Source organism: Papilio machaon, chromosome 24 (assembly GCF_912999745.1).
Source record: "Papilio machaon chromosome 24, ilPapMach1.1, whole genome shotgun sequence".
Lineage (NCBI taxonomy): Eukaryota > Metazoa > Arthropoda > Insecta > Lepidoptera > Papilionidae > Papilio > Papilio machaon.
The window spans coordinates 4,743,913-4,764,425 of record NC_060009.1 but is presented as its reverse complement, the minus strand read 5'-3'; the positions used below and the strand labels follow the sequence as shown (position 1 = coordinate 4,764,425).

Sequence of the window (20,513 nt, the reverse complement as noted above, 5' to 3'; positions counted from 1 at the left end):
CACCTAGGATTTCTAGAGAAAGTGGAAACTTGTCGGAGGCCAAGGCCCACTTCCCCCTCTCGCGAGTTCTTATTGTCGAACACATCTATAACAATATTGACATCTCTCTCAAACTCTTTGGAAAAAACAAAAAACCTTTGTTCAGTTGATCTCTTGAAATCAAATAGACACAAAATATCACAGCTTATAGCCTGTCCAGTGCTATACAGAGGTTCGATATTTTAGTCGTTGCGTCAATTTAAAGAGGTTACATTTAAATTCTAGCAGCTTTCTTTAGCTTGTCAAAATTAATTGTCATTGTAAATGTATTAATTGCTTAATATTTAAATGATTTCGCAAGAAATGTGAAGTAAATTTATCTGCACGTCTATAAATAAGACGAAATGCAACGAATTGCGAGCCATATATTTAAAACAAAAACTGTTTTGGTGAGAAATATTGTATTATAATTTGAATACGAGATTTATTCATAATCGAAATAAAGCTGTAATTTTTGTTTATAGCCATACAAAATTTATGGCGTCTCGAATTTTTTTTACAAGAATCTGCGTAGGACTTTATTTTACGTTAAAATATGCGGGGTAGGGCTAAACTTTTGCCTACATTGTCTTCCATTACCGGCCACTCGCAGCTAACCGAGCTAAATTTCCAGCCTCCATGAACTTTGTTAAAGTGAAATAGGAACACAGTTTTTTTTTAATTATATAATAATTTAATGTTGCATTTATCGTTCAGTATCCGAGGCAGATAGACTACCGATTAGTCAGAATAACTCAGTCTGCGACAAATTTGAAGCAATTCAGAAAGTATCCCGATAGAGAGCCTTGTCCGCTGCCTCCACCACCGCCCAAGCCCAAAGAAAAGGATGACAGATTGATATGGGGGACAGTGTTTCTAGCAACACTAGCAGGAGCATTCGCGTATTACGCTAAGTATGTATTTATTTATACTTCAGAGTTTAATATTTCTCAGTAATGTGGATTTCAACTGCCAAAAGTCTCGTATAATAACAATATTCAAACATATATTTAATATAATAACAATAACAAATAAAATCGACTGACTGTACTTCTGTGAAACCCATTAGATTACGAATGGAATCAACCTCACTGGTCAAAATGAGCTTGGCCGTTTATTTGTTATTTTATAGTTTCATTTATTTTAGTTTTATGCTTAGTTGCTATTTGCTCTAGCAATCTAAAGCTAAGCTAGCTGCTAAGCTCTAGCAATTATAAAAAGTTTAGTGAATAAATAAATAAATATGTTTTATGTACGAGCAGCTGTAAGTACGCGTATTGCGCAATGCATACGGTTCACTGACCTATATTTAATGGACAGGCTACAAAACGTTGTTTTTGTGCCTATTTGATTTTCGCCATTTGTAGCGGTTGTTGGTGATGTGAATTCAAACTGTTAGGAATAATAACAGAAGCGATATGTCGATACAAAATAAATGTTGTCTTTTCCAAGCATTATCCAACTATAAATGTGAGTGCTTTTTGACGCATTACAGACAGTCCCCACAGACTCGTGATTGGTTAACTATATACGCGCCCTGGTTCGATGATATGATAGCTGTCATATTTCAAGAGAATATGTCGTATAAAGAATATATGAACGAATGTATCGAAAGCTTTAAGAAATATATACATATGGATGAAAAAACAGATGTCTGTAAAATCGAAGAACCACCAAAATCGATTCCTAGTAAGCTCACATAAATTAATAAATCTTTATTTCATTTTGATATATTTAAGCTAGGTTATGTACTTTTGATACGTACTTTTGACATAACTTTCCCGCGTAATTAAAGCGTATTGTCTTTCGTATACATGAATACTTTATATTTTAAATTTTACAGCCGTTCCAGAAAAACCCAAGGAAATAATGCAACCTGTCAAAGGCGAGTTAAATCAGTATGCTTAATTACTTCATCTTTTTTTTAATGCATTACTGGACTATAGCTGCATTTATCTTAATATTTCTAGAGGTAATCGAACAGCCGCCATGTGTTCGTCTTCCACCGCCTGTACTAACGAAAGATATTTGCGAAGTAGAATCCTGCTTGAAGGATCTGTTTGAGACAGTTATAAACAATTATGATACTGCTAAAGCGGCTTGTGTGTATTACTGTCAGGTAAAATATAATCTTGTATGGTTAGAGCCTTACCATAAAAAACTTAGTGTTTCAAATACATTTTAGCTTAAACATACGTCAACCCTTTTATACCGTGACTAGCGCCCGGCGCGGATTTTTAACAAATCATGGTTATTGACATTATTATACGTAGGCTTGCGAAATGCGATCTTTACCTAATGCGATATTTATAGTGAAACATATCATCACGTTGACGTTAATTATATCAATCAGCGGCGGTAAAAGGGTTAATCATGTGTTTAACTAAACAGTGTCTAACAGTATTTTTTGGAGTAATACAGTTAGTGTTTTACATCGTATAACTCTTCCATTGAAATGTGAGATGTCATACATTCGTCTTCCTTTACTTGTTATAGGAATAAAATAAGTACGGACTTTTCTTTAAATAATTTCTTATTTAATTACATATTTTGCATATTTATTTATATTTAAGGCAGTGGATGATACAATGAACGATTTCTCAATGCCTAAATTAAAAGAGCTTCGCAAAGCAATGGAAGAGCGCATGGATTTGGTGAGAGTGTCAATACAGAATGCGTTGGAAGCGCAAGAGGGGATGGGTAATTTGAATATTTATTAATTAAAATTTAAATGATATATACAAACTTCTTTATTAGTTAAGACAAAGGGTAACCTGATATAAATGAATAGCAAAGTAACCTGGAAATAAATTTTTGCTATAAGTAAAAAGGTTGCAAATAATATCTACCTTTAACTGAGGAGACTTGAAAATTTATGCAGCAGATGATACTGACTGTACTACTGTTTTTTACATACAGTTTTAGCCTCTTGGTACACAAGATAACGTATACCTACTTAAGAAACTAATAATGTATCCTTGCGTCGCGAGTATCGCGATGCGCCGACTTCGTACACACAACAACGAATAGTCGACACGAGTTGTCTATTCGTATAAACGTATAAACAAGTTGCGAGCGACTGGTTTTGACGACTAAAGAACAAAATGTCGGCGACCCGTGTACCTCTGTAATAGAATTGCTTTATACTCTTAACGACTTAAATGGCTGAGTTTTGAGGATGTACGTTGCCTTGTAAACGAAGGGTCTAATTTCAATGCAAACACTTATCGTTTCTAGAGGAGTTAACACGTTACTTGGAATGCGGGGTACAAGCTCTTCCCGAAGCTATTGAAAAAACGAAAGAAATGATGGAGCAATGTCAGGAGAAGATAAAAGCCATGTTAATACAATATCAGTGGGAAAATGATAAGGCTTTAGTTCGTGACAGACAGTGGCAAATGGTGAGTTTGTATGTTTATATGTTTCGTATGGATATAGTAGCATCAGAAATTTTTTATTAATCAAATTTGACGTACTAATCATGAAGATTGGTTCGAAGAATTTCTACTAAAAATGAACTTCTTACAATTTTATTTTGACCGTAATTTAGAACGGAATACTTTTTTAATAAAATAATTCTCATATTTTAATGATGTAAAAATATTTTTGATGAAAAAGACGGCGACGCGTCATGTTCCGTCTCATCTCCGAAAAATGGATTGTGGAAGTTCGTTTGGCCACACTAAAGAGAGTTCCGTGATCTCTGCCTACCAGGTTCACTGCTGCAAGCTTCTGGGTTACAGGCGTGAGTTGTGTGTGTAAAAACTATTGTTTTCAGGTGGAAACGTACATAGATAAATATACAGAAGAAAATGAGACTCTCATACCTGGTCTGCACTACACACATAATAAGTTGAGAATGGACGGTGATCCAGACCTTCTTTTGTACCACACTTATCGATATGTAAGTTTATTTTATAAATCTATATATATAAAAGAAAGTCGTGTTAGTTACACTATTTATAACTCAAGATTGGTCGAACTGATTTAGCTGAAAATTGATGGGGAGGTAGCTTAGAACTAGGAGACGGACATAGGAACTTTTTTATTTTGTGTGCATTTTTTTTATTCCGCGCGGACGGAGTCGCGGGTAAAAGCTAGTTCTAAATAGAAAATAAAGCGCTTTGCGGATATTATTAATTAAATTTCAATAATCATGTCAATTAATATCACTTGTAATTATGCGGAAAATTTATTTATTTAATAATTTATGTAATGTTTACAAAATTTGGTTGGCATTATGTCAGTGTGTAGGTTTTTAATTCCAAAAGTAATTCAGGTGCTATGCCAATTTTGGTGCGAACAGTGCCCTTGGTGATATGTCTACGGCGCCCACATTTTTTACCATATCTTTGGGGAGGTTATGATAGTAATAGACTTATGGCCTAACGCAGGTATTATTCAGGTGCATCATCTGGGGTCCACTACAGACTGCAGATCACGGGAAATAAAGTTTTGAATTCAAAAGTAAAAGCAGAATTGTAACACCAGTAAAATTTTAAAACGAAAAATAATGTTTAATTTTCTTTTGTTTGTTTTTTTTTTTTTTTTGGGGGGGAAAAATTTGTTACATTCACTACTAATATGTCATTGTAGTGATCGTAAGTTGAGGTTAGTTTTGTCGTAAAATTTATTCTTTTTTTTGTGTACAATAAGAAACGAGATTTAGAAGAAGAACTACAAGAGGTGGTGTCTGGTATGAAGGAGCGTGCGGATAGAGCTGTGGATAGTTAGTAAAATTATACATACTTATTTAAAAAGGTTTTAAATTGTAATAAATGTATACAATAATGTTTTGTTATACAATGATGTTCTGTTTTAACATGACGCCCTTATTCATAACTTTGTACTATGGATTTTATTACATGACAAAAATTGGTAATGTTTTACGCGCATATGTAAGTTTATTTTTATGTATGTGGGTTTGTATGTATGACAATTCCATTGTGACATACTAGAGCGTAAATTACTGGCCTTTTTTAACGCTAAACTTTTTTTTTTCGAAGTTTTTCAGTATAAGAGCCGCTATCAATCGTTTTTTTTTTAATTAAGGTTAGGTTATCATGTTTTAAGGTTCGCAAATTTTGTTATCTTTCAAGTATTTGTTAAGAGTAATACTTTCTTTATGTAGCTATACGTTCGGAAGATGAAAAAACTGAACGAGAAAGGAAACTAGTCTTAGAAAATCTAACCAAATTAAAACGTCTCGAATTGGAAAAAGACTTTAAGACGAGGGTTTGTTTTTTTTTATTTATTTTATTGTTGTTAGTCTGAGAATAAATTACATTACCGTTTATGGTAATCTTGGAATACAATAGTTTTATTTTTAATGTTGTAGGAAGAAAATTTAAAGAAAAGAAACGAGGATATGTTAAAAGATGCATTAAGGAAACAATTACAAAGACACGAAGAGATGTTGGAAAAGAAATTGAAACAAAGAGAGATAGAGGTATATCTTCTTAATAATATTATAAATACAAATTTTTGGATGGATGAATGTTTGAAGGTATCTCCGGAACGGCTCAACGGATCTTGAGGAAATACATCAATGTAGAACTTAGTCTGGAAGAACACATAGGCTACTTTTAAATTTTCTTTAATTCTACTAGTTCCAAATTAATAAAATAATGCAAACGTTAAATTCCTTTAAATAAAAATTCAATATTTTTATCGTAAATTTTATCATTTTGTGAAAATTATGAGATTGATTAAATTGTAATGTATATATATTAATAAAATAAGAGTGTCTGTATGTAACATCTTAAAAAATATATACTCGTATTTCGTACACATGTCTGTCTGCGTTGATGAAAACGAGTTTTTTAAATTATTGGCTATTGGGAACGTTTTTGGCATTTGTTCCGTGTTATCTTCGGAAATTGGGTCGATTTTGACGGAACTTTGACTAGAAGGTAATTGATGCACGCGGACATATTATAGTCAACTTTTTTATTCCATAGTTTTACCCTAAAATGTGACCTATTTCTTGTTCAGGCGACAGCTAAACTCAAACAAATGGTGGCTGACAAAGTTGCAGCTGAAAAGCGTCTCTTTGCAAAACAACGAACCGAAATGGCGGCCAAATTGAAGATTTTAGAAGACAAGCTCGCTGGTTTGTATGAATACCAGTATTTATTTCTTGAGCATATTCAGTAGGTCTGAGAATCGGCCAACATCTATATTTCATAAACATTTAGTTTTTTTTAACTGCGCGCGGACGGAGTCGCGGGCGACAGCTAGTATTAATATAGAGTTTATTTTATAAGAAAATATCCAAGTTCCTGTATAATATTATAAATTTTATATCGTGATTGAAATTTGCGCCATCTATTGTACAAATTAAACAACTAAAGATTGCGAGTTTTAGTTATTTCATTCGTACAATACTAGCAGTTCTTTTTTTAATTTAAAATTGTGAATACATCTTTTAAACATTTGGATTCAATTTTTTTTCTCATATATTCCAGCGCATTTAAAAGCGGAGAAAGAAACTAAAAGATCACAGGAGTTATGGGCGGCTGGATCATCATTGCTGGCTGCGACTCGCAAGGGAGAGAAATGTGTAAACGTCTCTAAAGAATTGAAGGCAATACACAAAGCATCAGGTATTTGCATTTATTCTCGTTAAGCTAACAAATACACGGCTCCGAATATGAATTTGTCCCATTCGGTGTCGAGACCCTTGGTCCGTGGGGTCCTAGCTCTAGAAGGCTTTTTAAGGAAACAGCAAAAAGGTTAGTCGACATCACAGGAGACCGAAGAGCTGGCAGCTACCTCGGACAAAGAATTAGTCTAGCCATTCAAAGGAACGCTGCCAGTATCTTCGGAACCTTGCCTAAAGGGACGCCTTTTAATGACATATTTTAGTTTTTATGTATATATTTAAATTAAATCCATGTTTAGATTTTAAGAATTCTCGTTTTGTATAGTAATGTGAGAATTTATTTAGGAGGCGAGGATAAGCTGGTCTCTACTGTAATGAAGTCAATACCAAGATCTGTGTGGACAGACGGCGTGGTGCCTGATAGTGTACTTAAAGCTAATTTTTACAAGGTATTGTATTTAATTTTTTTTTATTAATTGTATTTAAATAAAAAAAACTTGTGAGCCGTCATGAGACGTCTGGCAGATGTGAAACATCGTGTGTGTACAAGTAATATGCATAAAATATTAAATATTATAATTAAATAAATAATAATGATAATAAAAAATAATTTATTTTATGATAATAATAATAATAACGATGATAATAATAATTATGTATACCTCAGCGTACACTCTACTACACATAAAATATATATATGTATACCTTAGTATAGCGTGGCGACCCGTCGCCACGGCAAGCGTCGCCACGCCTACAATTCGCTTTACAAGTGATCCTATAGATGTTTCACATCAAAAGTGTCCCAAAACTATCAAGGTTTTTTCAAACCAAGAATCCAGGTTTTATTCCAAGATTCGTTTGGTACCTAAAGCCAGAGAATATTTGAATATGTAATTTCAGATGGAGAAGACCGCTTTAAAAGTAGCTTTAGTGGAACTGGAGGGTTCACCTCTACCAGTTTACTTTATATCCTGGTTACAATCGATGTTTTTGTTTTTCAAGGTAACTTTTACTTATCCCACAATCGTGATTTCCACATTAACTACTTTGAATTGACAATATCGTGAACTAAATCTATATATATAAAAGAAAGTCGTGTTAGTTACACTATTTATAACTCAAGAACGGCTGAATCGATTTGACTGAAAATTGGTGGGCAGGTAGCTTAGAACCAGGAAACGGACATAGGATAATTTTTACCCCGTTATCTCTTTTTTATTCCGCGCGGACGGAGTCGCGGGTAAAAGCTAGTATTGTAATAAACTAAAATATCATGTTTCAGGTTTCAGGAATACCACAAAAAGAGGTTGACGATCCGCCCAAAGAACCAGCGAAAGATTTGGATACTTTTGATTTACTCCAAAGGGCTCGGTAAATGATTTCAGATATCTTGGCGGCTCTTAATTTCTGACGAGAAGTTGCGCAAAACAGAATTTTTGGTATGTCGGAGAGTAGCGGGATGAGGAGGGCACTGCACACTTTACTGATGACTTTTGGCCGCCAAGATATTTAAAAAGACTAACATATTATATTATTATACAATATTTCTGTCATTGGTTTTGTATATAAGCTTTTTATATATATTGAGTAAGGCAATATTCTTTCCAAAATGCTAAAGGTAGCTCCACCTTTAATAATATTTGGATAGTAGAATTATAATAGCAATTGTGCTTCTTTCACGTTTATTCAACTTGATAGATAGGACAATGTCTTTCGTAAGATTATCTCCCATTTCACATTTTATTTATGATTTCTTCAGCTTAAACGGCTTTTTTAGCCGACTTCTAAAAGAAGGAGGTTATCAATTTAACTGTATTTTTTTTATGTGTTTTACCGCGAAACTCCGTCCCTGGTGGTCCGATTTTGATAAAAATTATTTTAATCGAAAGGAAGTGCTTGTAGATGGGTCTCATTTCTTTTTTTTACATAACTAGAAGACTAATAGATTTTGAATATAGCTTCAAAATTTGTTGCGAAAATTAGGGACAATTTTGCTTTCAGCGTTTACGTAGACTAAACTATAGGACCTACATAAAAATGATGTATGGACGAATTATAACTCTTTAAATTTGCTAAATAAAAGTCCTCGACAGCCTATATCTATCTTTTATAGTTTTCTCACAATAACCATTTTTTCTTATGGCTGGAGTTTTAGTGCTTGCTATAATATTGATATTGCTATAATATTGATGTTATATGAGAGTGTTCATATCGAATTAGCGGCGAAGCTCGCGATTTACTCGCATTGTCAAGTGAATTTAATCGGTTTGAACTGGTCAACTGGTGACCATTGTGCACACGCGCCCGCGACTTTAATATTAACAAGCCCTTATTCAATTATTTCCCGAAGTTTAATTGGCGTATAATAAACATTGTTTAAAATGTTTATTTCTTGTTAGTTTCTGGATGGAGAGAGGTAACCTAGCAACCGCTATACGTTACGTGGCCTCTTTGGAAGGTGCGTCTCTGGTCGCGGCTGAGACTTGGCTTGAAGCGGCTCGCATACATCTCGAGATCAGACAGGCGGCTGAAGCTATTATAGCGCACGCGGCCGCTTTGGGACTGCAGTATATTTAGTTGAGTAAGTTATAAAATAATAAAGTATTAATTGCGTAATTAAAGAGCGCCCAGATTTAAACCGATAGTGGCGCCTCTTATAGCTTAACGGCCGATGTACACAACTTTGTTATTAGTTACGACGCCATCTTTTGGAAGTCGAATAAAACTAATGCTCATATTCACTCTTATCATACTTTTACTAACAATAAAGAATTCATTAATTTCACTTTACTTGTGTAAAATTTCATAACAAAGATTTCTGTTTTTACAAATAATATTTTACAAAGCTATGATTTATTTTTGCAGAATTACTTGGAGGAAAAAGCAACCAGGCTCTATAAGGTATACGTCAATGTGGGACGTGGCAATTAGTTGGTGAAATTTATTGTACAAAATTACAATAATGTCTTAACTTGATATAATAAACTACCATTTTTTCATTACTTTGCTTTTTATTGTAAAAAAAACGTAATAAGTAGTCTATGTGTTCTTCCAGACTATGAACTACATATTTTCAAATTCCTTGAGCCCTTCTGTACATACCTTCAAACAACAGCTATCCATCCAAACATTCGTATTTATAATATTAGTAAGTAAATAATATTAACGATTTAATCTGATAACTACATAATGAAAGCCATGTAAATATGTTTACATACAAATGTTTCGTCACTGCAAACTATTAAACTATTCACGTGGGAAGACGGGTGAAATAATCGCAGAGCTCCACTACCGCGACCTTTGTATTAATACATCTTGTCATCCCTTTCATTATCTTTGATAAAACAAAGACAACAATGTATATTAAGGCAAGTGACACAGCAGTTGAATTACACGGTTATGCGTGAAAACGTGCGTGTTATTAGTCTACTTTCCAAATGCGTTTATGAAACTGTGGTACATTTCCATTGAGAATTTTCGCCATACTTATTACACTTTGTACGATAGTTGTACAGGTTGATTCATATTTATTTTTTTTATAAAATATTCACCTTACAGTGGCTCACTGTTGAATTGTCTAACCAAAAATATATTGCTATCTTAGTTTCTGTTCATAAATAATTAAAGAGTCGATTTTATATTAAACCTAACATTGATAATAACAACTGATCATAGCCACAATAAGAATATTGTTTGCGGAGGAGTTGTCTTCCTTTTTGTTGTACAGAAGACAGAAGATATGAACTTTAGGTGGGTCAATTTATCAACAGGGGTAGATCCCGTAACAACAATATTTGTTGGGTGCACGAATAGACCGGGTTGACCGGTGTAATACCACGACCACACAGTAGACAGGCGTGAAGTGGAAGCAATTCCAAGTACAGTCTGATGAGCGTGGTACCGGAGGCCTAATTTTAGTCCTCTTTCCCTTCCCATCCTTTTCTAATAAGAAATTGGATTTGGCGGAAGAGGGGACGCATAGGAAATAGAAATATCCCCTTTCTGTGCGTCCCTTTCTCCGTAGATTAAAGGTAGGCAATGCATCTGCATTTGCGGATGTTTATGGGCAACGGTCGCCTCGCTATTGCGGCGAATCCAGGTGGCCGTTTGCTCGTTTGCCGCCTTATGATATATACGTATATAAAAAAAAATAGGCTACATTTGACATCTATCGATTTTAACTTGGTGGGGTGAGCTGCTTAAAAATATCGATTTAAAAAAAATATTCGGATAGAAGTATAGATGATTTTCGTCCGATTAAAAAAAATACAGAACTTCAAAAAAATAACACTTTATGCCCGTCATTACAAGGTTACGTTGTTGGATTTTGATGACCCTATTTCCTTTTGTGCTCTCCGACTCGTCAAATCTTTTTCCCTTCTCATCTTTTTATTGTTAAAACAGGAAAGAGAAAAATAAATTTAATTACTAATAATAAAAAGGAAAAAGATAGATAATGAGCGAAAGCTTTCTTTATATTATTAAATCAATTTAAATTAATTTAATTTAATTTATTAAACTTTTTAAAATATGTAAAATACTTCCTGTTAGTGTCAAACATAAATATTTAATTGCAGTTAACAATCGTGAGCATACTTCTTTTTTTTAAAAATATATGTAATACCTACAATACCCGAGCAATGATTGCAGGTAAATATATGGTGCCCAGGGTACATAATATATACGGAGACCGAACTCTTAAAAAACGTGTACCGTATATATTTAATAGTTTACCTGCATTCATTACGGATGAAAGTATCAAAGGTAAATTTAAAACAAAGCTCAAAAAATTTTTATTACATGCATTGCCATAACTTCTTTTCCCATAACTGATTTCATTATACTTTCATTAAATTTATTTTAATTTTAATAATCATACTTATCTAATTTTATTTTATATAAATTTAAATTTAATTTAATTTTTAATTATCACACTAATCTAATTTTATATTATATCAATTTAAATTTAAATTAAATTTCTTGATCCCACAGTCAAATTATTTTATATAATTTTGTGGGACATAGTTCTATTTTAGGTTTTTTTATTGTATTGTAAATAAATAAATAAATAAATAAATAAATAAATAAATAATAAATAAATAATTATGATTGCATGATTATAATTATTTATATTTAATTCTATTATTTCTTAAGAAAACAAAGTTTACTCTATTAATTAGGTTAAGTTACATATAGTACAAGAGCCACAGCATTTTCTTGCATTTGATATTTGTAAAGGATTTCACGAATGTTACAACAAGAATATATTTATAAGTGAATTTGCGGATATTGTAACGTAAATTAGTAAATGCACATGTTCTTTCGTAAACCGAATCGATAAAGAGACTTGATTACTTGTTAGGGAAACTAATCGACTATTAGTAGCTCGTAATTGTGGTTGTTATATTAATAATAAATATATTATAAGGTAATTAAATTAATTATTATTGGTGATCTTTAATTCATTTAAATATATATTTTTCTATTGTAATTGTAAAATTTATGAACACACAATTATATTCATATCAGATATTGTTAAAATTAATTCCGAAGTTTTATCTTTACGCAACATATGGGGGTTAACGTGAGAGGTTAAATCCACGGTGTGGTGTGTCGAAATTTTCTAAACTAATTTAATTGCTTGTAATTCAGTTCCACTCTTCTTGTAACAAACTCCAAAACTATAATGTAGTAAAATAGTTTTTTTCTTAGCTTTTAAAAATGACTTGTGATGTATTGAATACTTTGTTTCAGTAAGTTGTGATGTTGGTATTAGGATTATCTGTTATCGCGTTCGCATTGTACTGGACGTGGCGATCGCGTGTGACGTCACGTCTGGAACCCCCCGCTTACCCTGGAGGGATACCGTTTATTGGACACGCGCACCTTTTGATAGGAGACAGTATTTGTAAGTATTTAGTTCTACATCTAAGATCGAATAGGTTGGAAGAATCGAATGTCACAAACAGATACCACGGACCTCTATTTAGCTCTGACACACCACTCTCGATACTTCTACATCCATACATCTACGCATACATGCACGAGAACACATTAAGAGCACCCGAAACCGATGTGTATGTCACAAGAACTTTAAACGTGGATTGCACGAAAGGCGTCTAAAAAGGAGTGAAGTCGAGATTATCGAAGTTACATCTATCTGAAAGACGGAAATCTGGTGCACTGATTTTAAGTAAGTGGGATAAACACAGAGATGAAGTTCTAAAATCTAAATTTCATGTGTCTTAGTGTTTAAGCTCGCGGTTAATTTCTAAATGGAAATAAGCATTAAAGACTCAAACGCCTATGTCTTTAAATTATATTGATCTTACAATATTCGATACTAGCTGTTGCCCGCAACTCCGTTTGCGCGGAATTAAAAAAAACTTAATTAATAGCCTATATGCTCTTTCAGACTGTGTTCTATATCTGTGCCAAATTTAAACAAGATCCGTTTAGACGAAATTTCAATGAGATCCATGCAGCCGTTCTGGAGATACCTTGTAACATACATCCATCCATCTAAACATTCGCATTTAAAATATTAGTAAGATACATATTGCGAAGTCAGCGCTTCCGAATATTTTGCTTTCAACTTGAACCTTAATAGCGAACGAGACAACAGAAAATAATAGGCATTAAATAATAGATGCAATAATTTACAAGTTCAATGAAATACAAGACCTAAAAATGAGCCTTGAGCACAATACGAATATTGTGTATTTAAATTTTTATTTATTTAACATATTCACAAGGCTACGTGCAAAGTCATTTAACGAACCGAAAAATAAATTAATTATTAGCAGAGTACAATATCTCTACGGAATATAAGTAATTTGTATTTTTATTTAATTTTATAGTTTTATGGAATGCTGTAAAGGAATTGTCATATACCAGTTTGCAAGTGGGCGGTGTTATATCTGCTTCGATTGGACCTAGGACTATTTATGGTAAAGTTATAAATTACTTTGTTAAACAGATAAATACAAAAAACAAGACCACAAATACGTCTAATATATTATTATAAAAAAAACCAGTTGTAAACCCAGAGTATCGTACTCGGAAGAAGGAAGCAAGTGACACCTCACTAGACAAAAGCAATTCCGTCCTTTGGCTACAGAAGCAATTGAATCGATATATATAAAACCACAGACCCGTGAAAAAAATTAGCCTCTTGTTAGTTGGATAAAAAAAAGTAGTACAAGATGCAATCTTTGTGGCGGCTTGTGGTTAGTATAGAGCACAAGTTTGCGAGCCATCAATAAGTTTGGTTCGCATTATACTTTAAATGAGTTTTTTATGTCATAAGGTGATAAACGAGCAAGCGGTTAATTGAATTAGCCAAAATCGCAAAGCAACCGCAGCTCGTGGACATCTGCAATTGCAGATACGTTGTCTACCGTTCACTGACGGAGGAAAGGATGCAAAGAAAGAGGATATTTTCCCTTCTTATACGTATCCTTTTCCCTCTAATTCAATTCCCCTTATTAATTTCCCCACTTCACTCACTTCCCTTTATAAGAAAATGGTAGAAAGGGAAATATACCAGGGATTTTTATTTGAATATCCATTTTGGTATCCTTTGTCGAAACACGAGGTAATTAAGAATTCTTTGTTTCCAGTTGTAACAGATCCTGACGATTGTTTGACTGTCTCTAACGCGTGTTTACAAAAGGACAATTTCTATAATTTTGCCAAGCCCTGGCTCGGAGAAGGTTTAGTCACTGGAATACGTATGTAAATGATAATAATTCACACTATGATTCACTTAGTACTAATCAAATATGTATTAAACAGTATCCACCGTAAGTAAGCTATTTCATGTTATACACTGCAGTGCCAATATGGAAGCATCATCGAAAGTTACTGAACCCAGCGTTCAGTCAGCTCGTGCTGGACGGTTTCCAGGGAGTTTTCAATAGTCAATCTCGTCGCCTGGTGAGAGACATGGCGGCAGAGGTAGGGAAGGGGCCTTTCGATCACTGGGCTTACACGAGAAGGAATGCTTTGGAGACTATTTGCTGTAAGTAAATATTATAGATACTCACTGCCATACTACGGCCTGATTTTATACAACTCTACACACATCTACGGTATTTTAAATCCATTTGGTTCAATTTCATCTTATCTTATATATATATATATATATATATATATAAAAGAAAGTTTACACTATTTATATTTAATATATTATATTTAATAGTTAGTTACACTATTTATAACTCAAGATCGGTCGAACTGATTTAGCTGAAAATTGATGGGGAGGTAGCTTAGAACTAGGAGACGGATATAGGAACTTTTTTATCTTGTGTGCATTTTCTTTATTCCGCGCGGACGGAGTCGCGGATAGAAGCTAGTTTCATATAAAGTAATTAATATAATTTTCGAATCGATCTCAAACATCCGATATTGATTTAGTACGTTAGTAAATGCGACCCTGGTTGTCAGCTTTTGATTGTTTTACAGTTATACAACTATTTATTCTCGTAATTAAGATGTTTCACAGCGCCATCTATTGTCTTTCTTCTTAATTTGTCTAATGTTGATAAGTGTTAATTTACGTTTATTTGAACAGTGACCGCTCTGGGAGTTGATTTCTGCGAGAACAGCGTCCTGAATAGTCAGTACGAGCACGCGGCGGAGCAGATGTTCAACGTGCTGGTGGAGAGGTTCCAGAAGTTCTGGCTCCACAGCGACTTTATATACAACTGGTCGAGTTTGAAGAAGAAACAAGAGAGATGTCTGGAGATACTACACAATATGTCAAATACGGTAATGAGCCAACGACGCTCCAGACTTGCTTAACCCCAGAGCCACCGACGCTCCTAGACTTGCTTAACCCCAGAGCCACCGACGCTCCTAGACTTGCTAAACCCCAGAGCCACCGACGCTCCTAGACTTGCTTGATCCCTGACCCATCCATGCTCCTAGACTATAACGACTGTTACAGTGATTAAACATCTTATTTTTTGTAGGTTCTAAAAACACGTAAAGCTTCATACTTAAATAATAAGAAGAATGGATTAGAAGCATCGACAGGTCTGTATGAGCAACAATTTATAACCTTCCTATCGTACTTCTTACTAATATTAAACAAAACGCGAATACTTGGATGGATGTATGAATGGATGCTTGTTAGAAGGTATCTTCAAAATAACTCAATAGAGATCGATGAAATTTGACAAAAATACACAGCATAATCTGAAAGAACACAAAGGATATCTTTGATCCCGGATAGTTATGGTTCCTATGGGATACTTTTATTTTGTTTTTTTTACATATATATTCAATTCTGCAACGGCTCAAAATATCATAATGAAAGTGGCATGTTATATACTTCTTTAGTAATTTATACTACTAAATAATTTTTTGTTATTTATTAACAATTCGACGACTAGTGCGTATTCTGCTGGTGTTTCTCATTGGGCAGATCTGCCTACCAATCAATAGACCGAACGGGATAGATGGCCAATTGAATCAAATTATCAATAGGAGCAATGGGAATATTTTTTGATCCTATAGACTCAATCGATCCAATGAAAAAAAATCACACTATATTGCGATGTTAAAAAAACTTATGCCAGTAATATTTCCATTTATATTTGTTTTAAATTATTTACAGTTCGGAAGGTGAAGTCATTTTTAAAGACCGATAAAAAATGCTTGTGTACAGATTTAATTCATCAAAGTAAAAGTTATCGTGTTAATTTTAGGTACAAAATTCAAGGCGTTTTTGGATCTTCTACTAGAATTATCTATAGAGAAAGGAGCGTTCAATGATTTGGAGATAAGAGAACAAGTGGATACAATGATAGTCGGAGGTCACGACACTTCGGCTAATGTTCTTATGTTCGCCTTAGTTATGATTGGATCATATCCGAAGGTGCAGGAGCGAATAATCGAAGAGTAAGTGTTTAACACTAAGACTTAGTCATTCCTTAATTTGCTAAACTCTGAACCTCGCTGTCAGAATATATATAAGGCCACGAAACAATCTTTAATTTTCAATGATGAGGTGGATTCTTGTGTTTATTGTTACATACGGAGATCCTATCATGTCGTCGTGGGTTCGAATCCCGCCATTGAATTATCGTCATAAACCACACAATAGCGCAAGCTTAGACCTTAATTGAAGTGGTCTAATAAAATATTTAAAAATAACTTAGTTTTGCTATTTTCTTTTTTTTTATAAATTTATAAATTTTAGGCTATACGACATTTTTGGGAACGATGACAGAGATGTGACAAAGCAAGATTTATCTCAATTAGTATATTTAGAGGCCGTGTTGAAGGAAACAATGCGGGTGTACCCCATCGTACCTGTGACTGCGAGGTGGCTTGACAGAAATGTCAAACTAAGTGAGTAATGTTTCATGTCACTGTAAAATTTAAAACACTGTTAGTCTATAATCTCACTGACAGAAACTAATAGGAAGTTTTCGAACTGAAAAAATCATTTACTGCAATTAGGAAAATAATGTTGGCTTATGTTTCAAAAACTTTCACTTTGTTACATTTCTAATTCAAGTTTCAAGTTCCAGGATAATGAGAAATTATTTTTTTTTAACATAAAAACTTATCGTTGGTTTTTGATATCAAAATTTCCGTTTAAAATGTTATCAAACATATCTCTATTTTGTCAAAGATAACGACAGGGATGATAATATGTTTTACATAGAGATTTTGGTCTCAGAAACCAACGGTTAGACAGTGTTTCAAATAAAATTTACGATAACCCTTTTATATCGTGACTTTTTTTATAGAAGAAGGGGGCAAACGAGCAACGGACCGAAAGACGAAAAAAAAAACTCTTGCGCCCGGCGCCGTTCGTTTTTTAAAAAACACGGTTATTGAAACTTTTTTATGAAAAATACTATCTGTACCAATAAATAATGAAATGCTTATAGCGAAAGCAGTGCGTTGATACATATTTATGTTGAAACCTGTAATTATGTAGAGGTCAATAATATCAATCGGCGGCGGGCAAAAGGTTAAAACACGTGTATAAATAGACAGTGTCTAACAGTATTTTTTGTCAAAGGTGTCATTATTAATAAGTCTGTGATTAAAGTGTAATAAAGGTCTTAAAAAATCTTTAAATATTAATTTTAATTTGTTACAATTTCAAATTTCCATTGAATTAAAATATACATCAAGGTACACTCATTTAATCATTCATTCGGTTATTTTTTTTCAGAGAACTACACATTAACCGCTGGTCGCACATGCTTTATGTTAGTGTACGGGGTCCACAGACACGCCATGTGGGGACCTGACGCTGAGGAGTTCAAGCCCGAACGCTGGCTGGACTCAGCCACTTTGCCGCACAGTCCCAACGCCTTTGCCGCATTTAATATGGGCAGAAGAATCTGTATTGGTACGATTTATTTTTATTTTTATTCTTCTTTAATCCTTCGTCTTCGTCTTCTTCTACAGGAATTCGAAATGCTCCGATTATTGCCTCAGAATCCTTAGCCGAAAATTGGCAGCGGTCACATCGCTATTTCGGTGAATTCAAGTGGCCGTTTGCTCTTTTGACACCTTAAATTAGAAAAAAACTAATAATAATTTTTATTTGTAGGTAAAACGTACGCCTATTTATCGATGAAAACAACTTTGGCTCACCTATTACGTCACTACCGAGTACAAGCCGACCACAGCAAGATGATATTAAAACTTGACGTCATGCTTAAACCCGAGTGCGGTCACTTCATATCCATAGAGAAGAGATGAAATGTGAATTACAAAAGTCCTAACTCTGTTCGACAAAATTATTAGTCCTTATGGGCATAAGTAACAATAACCTACAATAGCTAACTAACGTCCTCATCATATCAATGTCTTAAAGTACTACAAAATGCTTGTCAAAGGAGTTGATGACTTTCGGAAGAAATTAGAAAATACTGGTAACCCCTTATTTGTAGACGGCCAACGTCAATGTCAAAATCTGACATAAGATCCTTGTGGGACTATATAGACTATACAGATTATAATTTTCATTTGAAACCGACAAGGTTGTAATTTTCTATGACTACTAGCTGTTGCCCGCGACTCCGTCCGCGCGCAGTTAAAAAAAACTTAATAGGGGTATGAAAAATAGATGTTGTCCGATTCTCAGACCTACCCAATATGCACACAAAGTTTCATGAGAATCGGGAAAGCCGTTTCGGAGGAGTTTAACCACAAGCACCGCGACACGAGAATTTTATATATTAGATGTACTATTACAATATTGTTATTGTATCTTTGTTTAATCAACAAGTATTTTAATACTGTTATAAAGTTGATACGACAGTGAAAACTAACCGTAATATAGTCTCACTTCTGGTAAATGTCGAAAATTGGATTAAATACTCGTTCATAGTTACGCTGGGGTGCAGTCACGAAATTTCAAACATATGGTGTTACTAGCTGTCGCCTGAGCGTCTGTCCGTCCGCGCGGATTTAAAAGAAAAACGTAGTATGCTTTGTGTGCTTGTGGCTATGTGCTTTTCCAGACTATGTTATACTCGTACATCTTTGCCAAATTTCATCAAGATCTGTTGAGCTGTCTCGGAGTTACCTTCAACCAAACATCTATCAATCCATCCATCTAAACATTCTCATTTATAATATTAGTAGGATATGTGTGTTCGCACGTTACACGCGGCAGCAGGCGCGGGCGCAGCGAGCTAATGACAATCTCCCGCCCGCGCGCGCACTTGCTTAAGTATGAACAAACACTAAACAAAAACGTCGAACTGAAAATGAGATCATATTTTTACTGATGTATAATTGAAATTGTTGGTCACTGTAAACGATATGTTGTTTTAACCAAGATCATATTAAGCAGTTTGTTTTGTATATTTTTAAAGCTTTACATTATAAATTGTTTAATTATTAATGTATTATTTCTAAACAATGTCTTAGTAACATAATTGCGTTTATTAAAGTAGTCTTTACTTAAGGTTGCTTTGAAAATAAAATGAAGTCATTTCCTGAATATAAAACAGCCATCATATAATAAATATTCAGAAGTTACAAACATTTATATGTACGTATAAATAATTGTGTTTTTTGGAATTATATTAAACTATCTATTACCCCTGACTTCGTCTGCGTAGATAATAGAAGCCACCTATTTAAATCATTTCAAGATAAATTAAAAAAAAACAATTTCAAACAAAATGCACTCAAAAGTAACGTAAAAAAACAATTTCAAACAAAATTCACTCAAAAGTAACATAAAAAAACAATTTCAAACAAAATGCATTCAAAAGTACCATAAAAACAATCTCAAATAAAATACACTAAAAAGAAACAAAATAATGTCATGAAAACTTCTTTCTTTCTTTCTTCTCTCTTTCAAAAACCCTCTAAACTCTAAAGAAAGTTCTCTTCTTTCTTGTAACATGTCTATATTGTATAATTATTGTTATTTCGCAGTCGGTGTCGGCCGAAGTAAATAGGTGACATTTTATATTTGAGATGTATTAGACATACTTACGTTTATGTCCCTAGTTAGGCCGAAACCGACTCCAAAATAACAATAATTATACAATATAGACATGTTACAAGAAAGAAGAGAACTTTCTTTAGAGTTTAGAGGGTTTTTGAAAGAGAGAAGAAAGAAAGAAAGAAGTTTTCATGACATTATTTTGTTTCTTTTTAGTGTATTTTATTTGAGATTGTTTTTATGGTACTTTTGAATGCATTTTGTTTGAAATTGTTTTTTTATGTTACTTTTGAGTGAATTTTGTTTGAAATTGTTTTTTTACGTTACTTTTGAGTGCATTTTGTTTGAAATTGTTTTTTTACGTTACTTTTGAGTGCATTTTGTTTGAAATTGTTTTTTTTAAGTTACTTTTGAGCGCATTTTGTTTGAGATAGTTTTTTTTGTTTTGAAGTCGGC

At 33.6% G+C, this 20,513-nt stretch overlaps 2 protein-coding genes across 2 annotated transcripts; both read left to right on the top strand.

Moving 5' to 3' along the window:
- The first annotated feature begins 320 nt into the window (after positions 1-320).
- LOC106707381 (MICOS complex subunit Mic60) lies at positions 321-9,554 on the top strand. Its single transcript, XM_045683912.1, has 18 exons — positions 321-428; positions 736-932; positions 1,514-1,707; positions 1,862-1,903; positions 1,989-2,137; positions 2,592-2,718; positions 3,256-3,419; positions 3,797-3,922; positions 4,675-4,747; positions 5,150-5,253; positions 5,357-5,467; positions 6,013-6,130; positions 6,486-6,623; positions 6,968-7,071; positions 7,523-7,624; positions 7,905-7,993; positions 9,022-9,203; positions 9,488-9,554. Exons 1-17 carry the CDS (start codon positions 384-386, stop codon positions 9,197-9,199), a joined length of 2,061 nt encoding a protein of 686 aa, XP_045539868.1. The 5' UTR covers positions 321-383; the 3' UTR covers positions 9,200-9,203; positions 9,488-9,554.
- Positions 9,555-12,385: 2,831 nt separating this feature from the next.
- On the top strand, positions 12,386-18,665 carry LOC106717372 (cytochrome P450 4c3). The gene is made up of 10 exons (XM_014511233.2): positions 12,386-12,530; positions 13,483-13,572; positions 14,245-14,355; positions 14,460-14,645; positions 15,198-15,394; positions 15,598-15,661; positions 16,336-16,528; positions 16,830-16,981; positions 17,820-17,999; positions 18,204-18,665. Exons 1-10 carry the CDS (start codon positions 12,386-12,388, stop codon positions 18,353-18,355), a joined length of 1,470 nt encoding a protein of 489 aa, XP_014366719.2. The 3' UTR covers positions 18,356-18,665.
- The last annotated feature ends 1,848 nt before the right edge of the window (positions 18,666-20,513 follow it).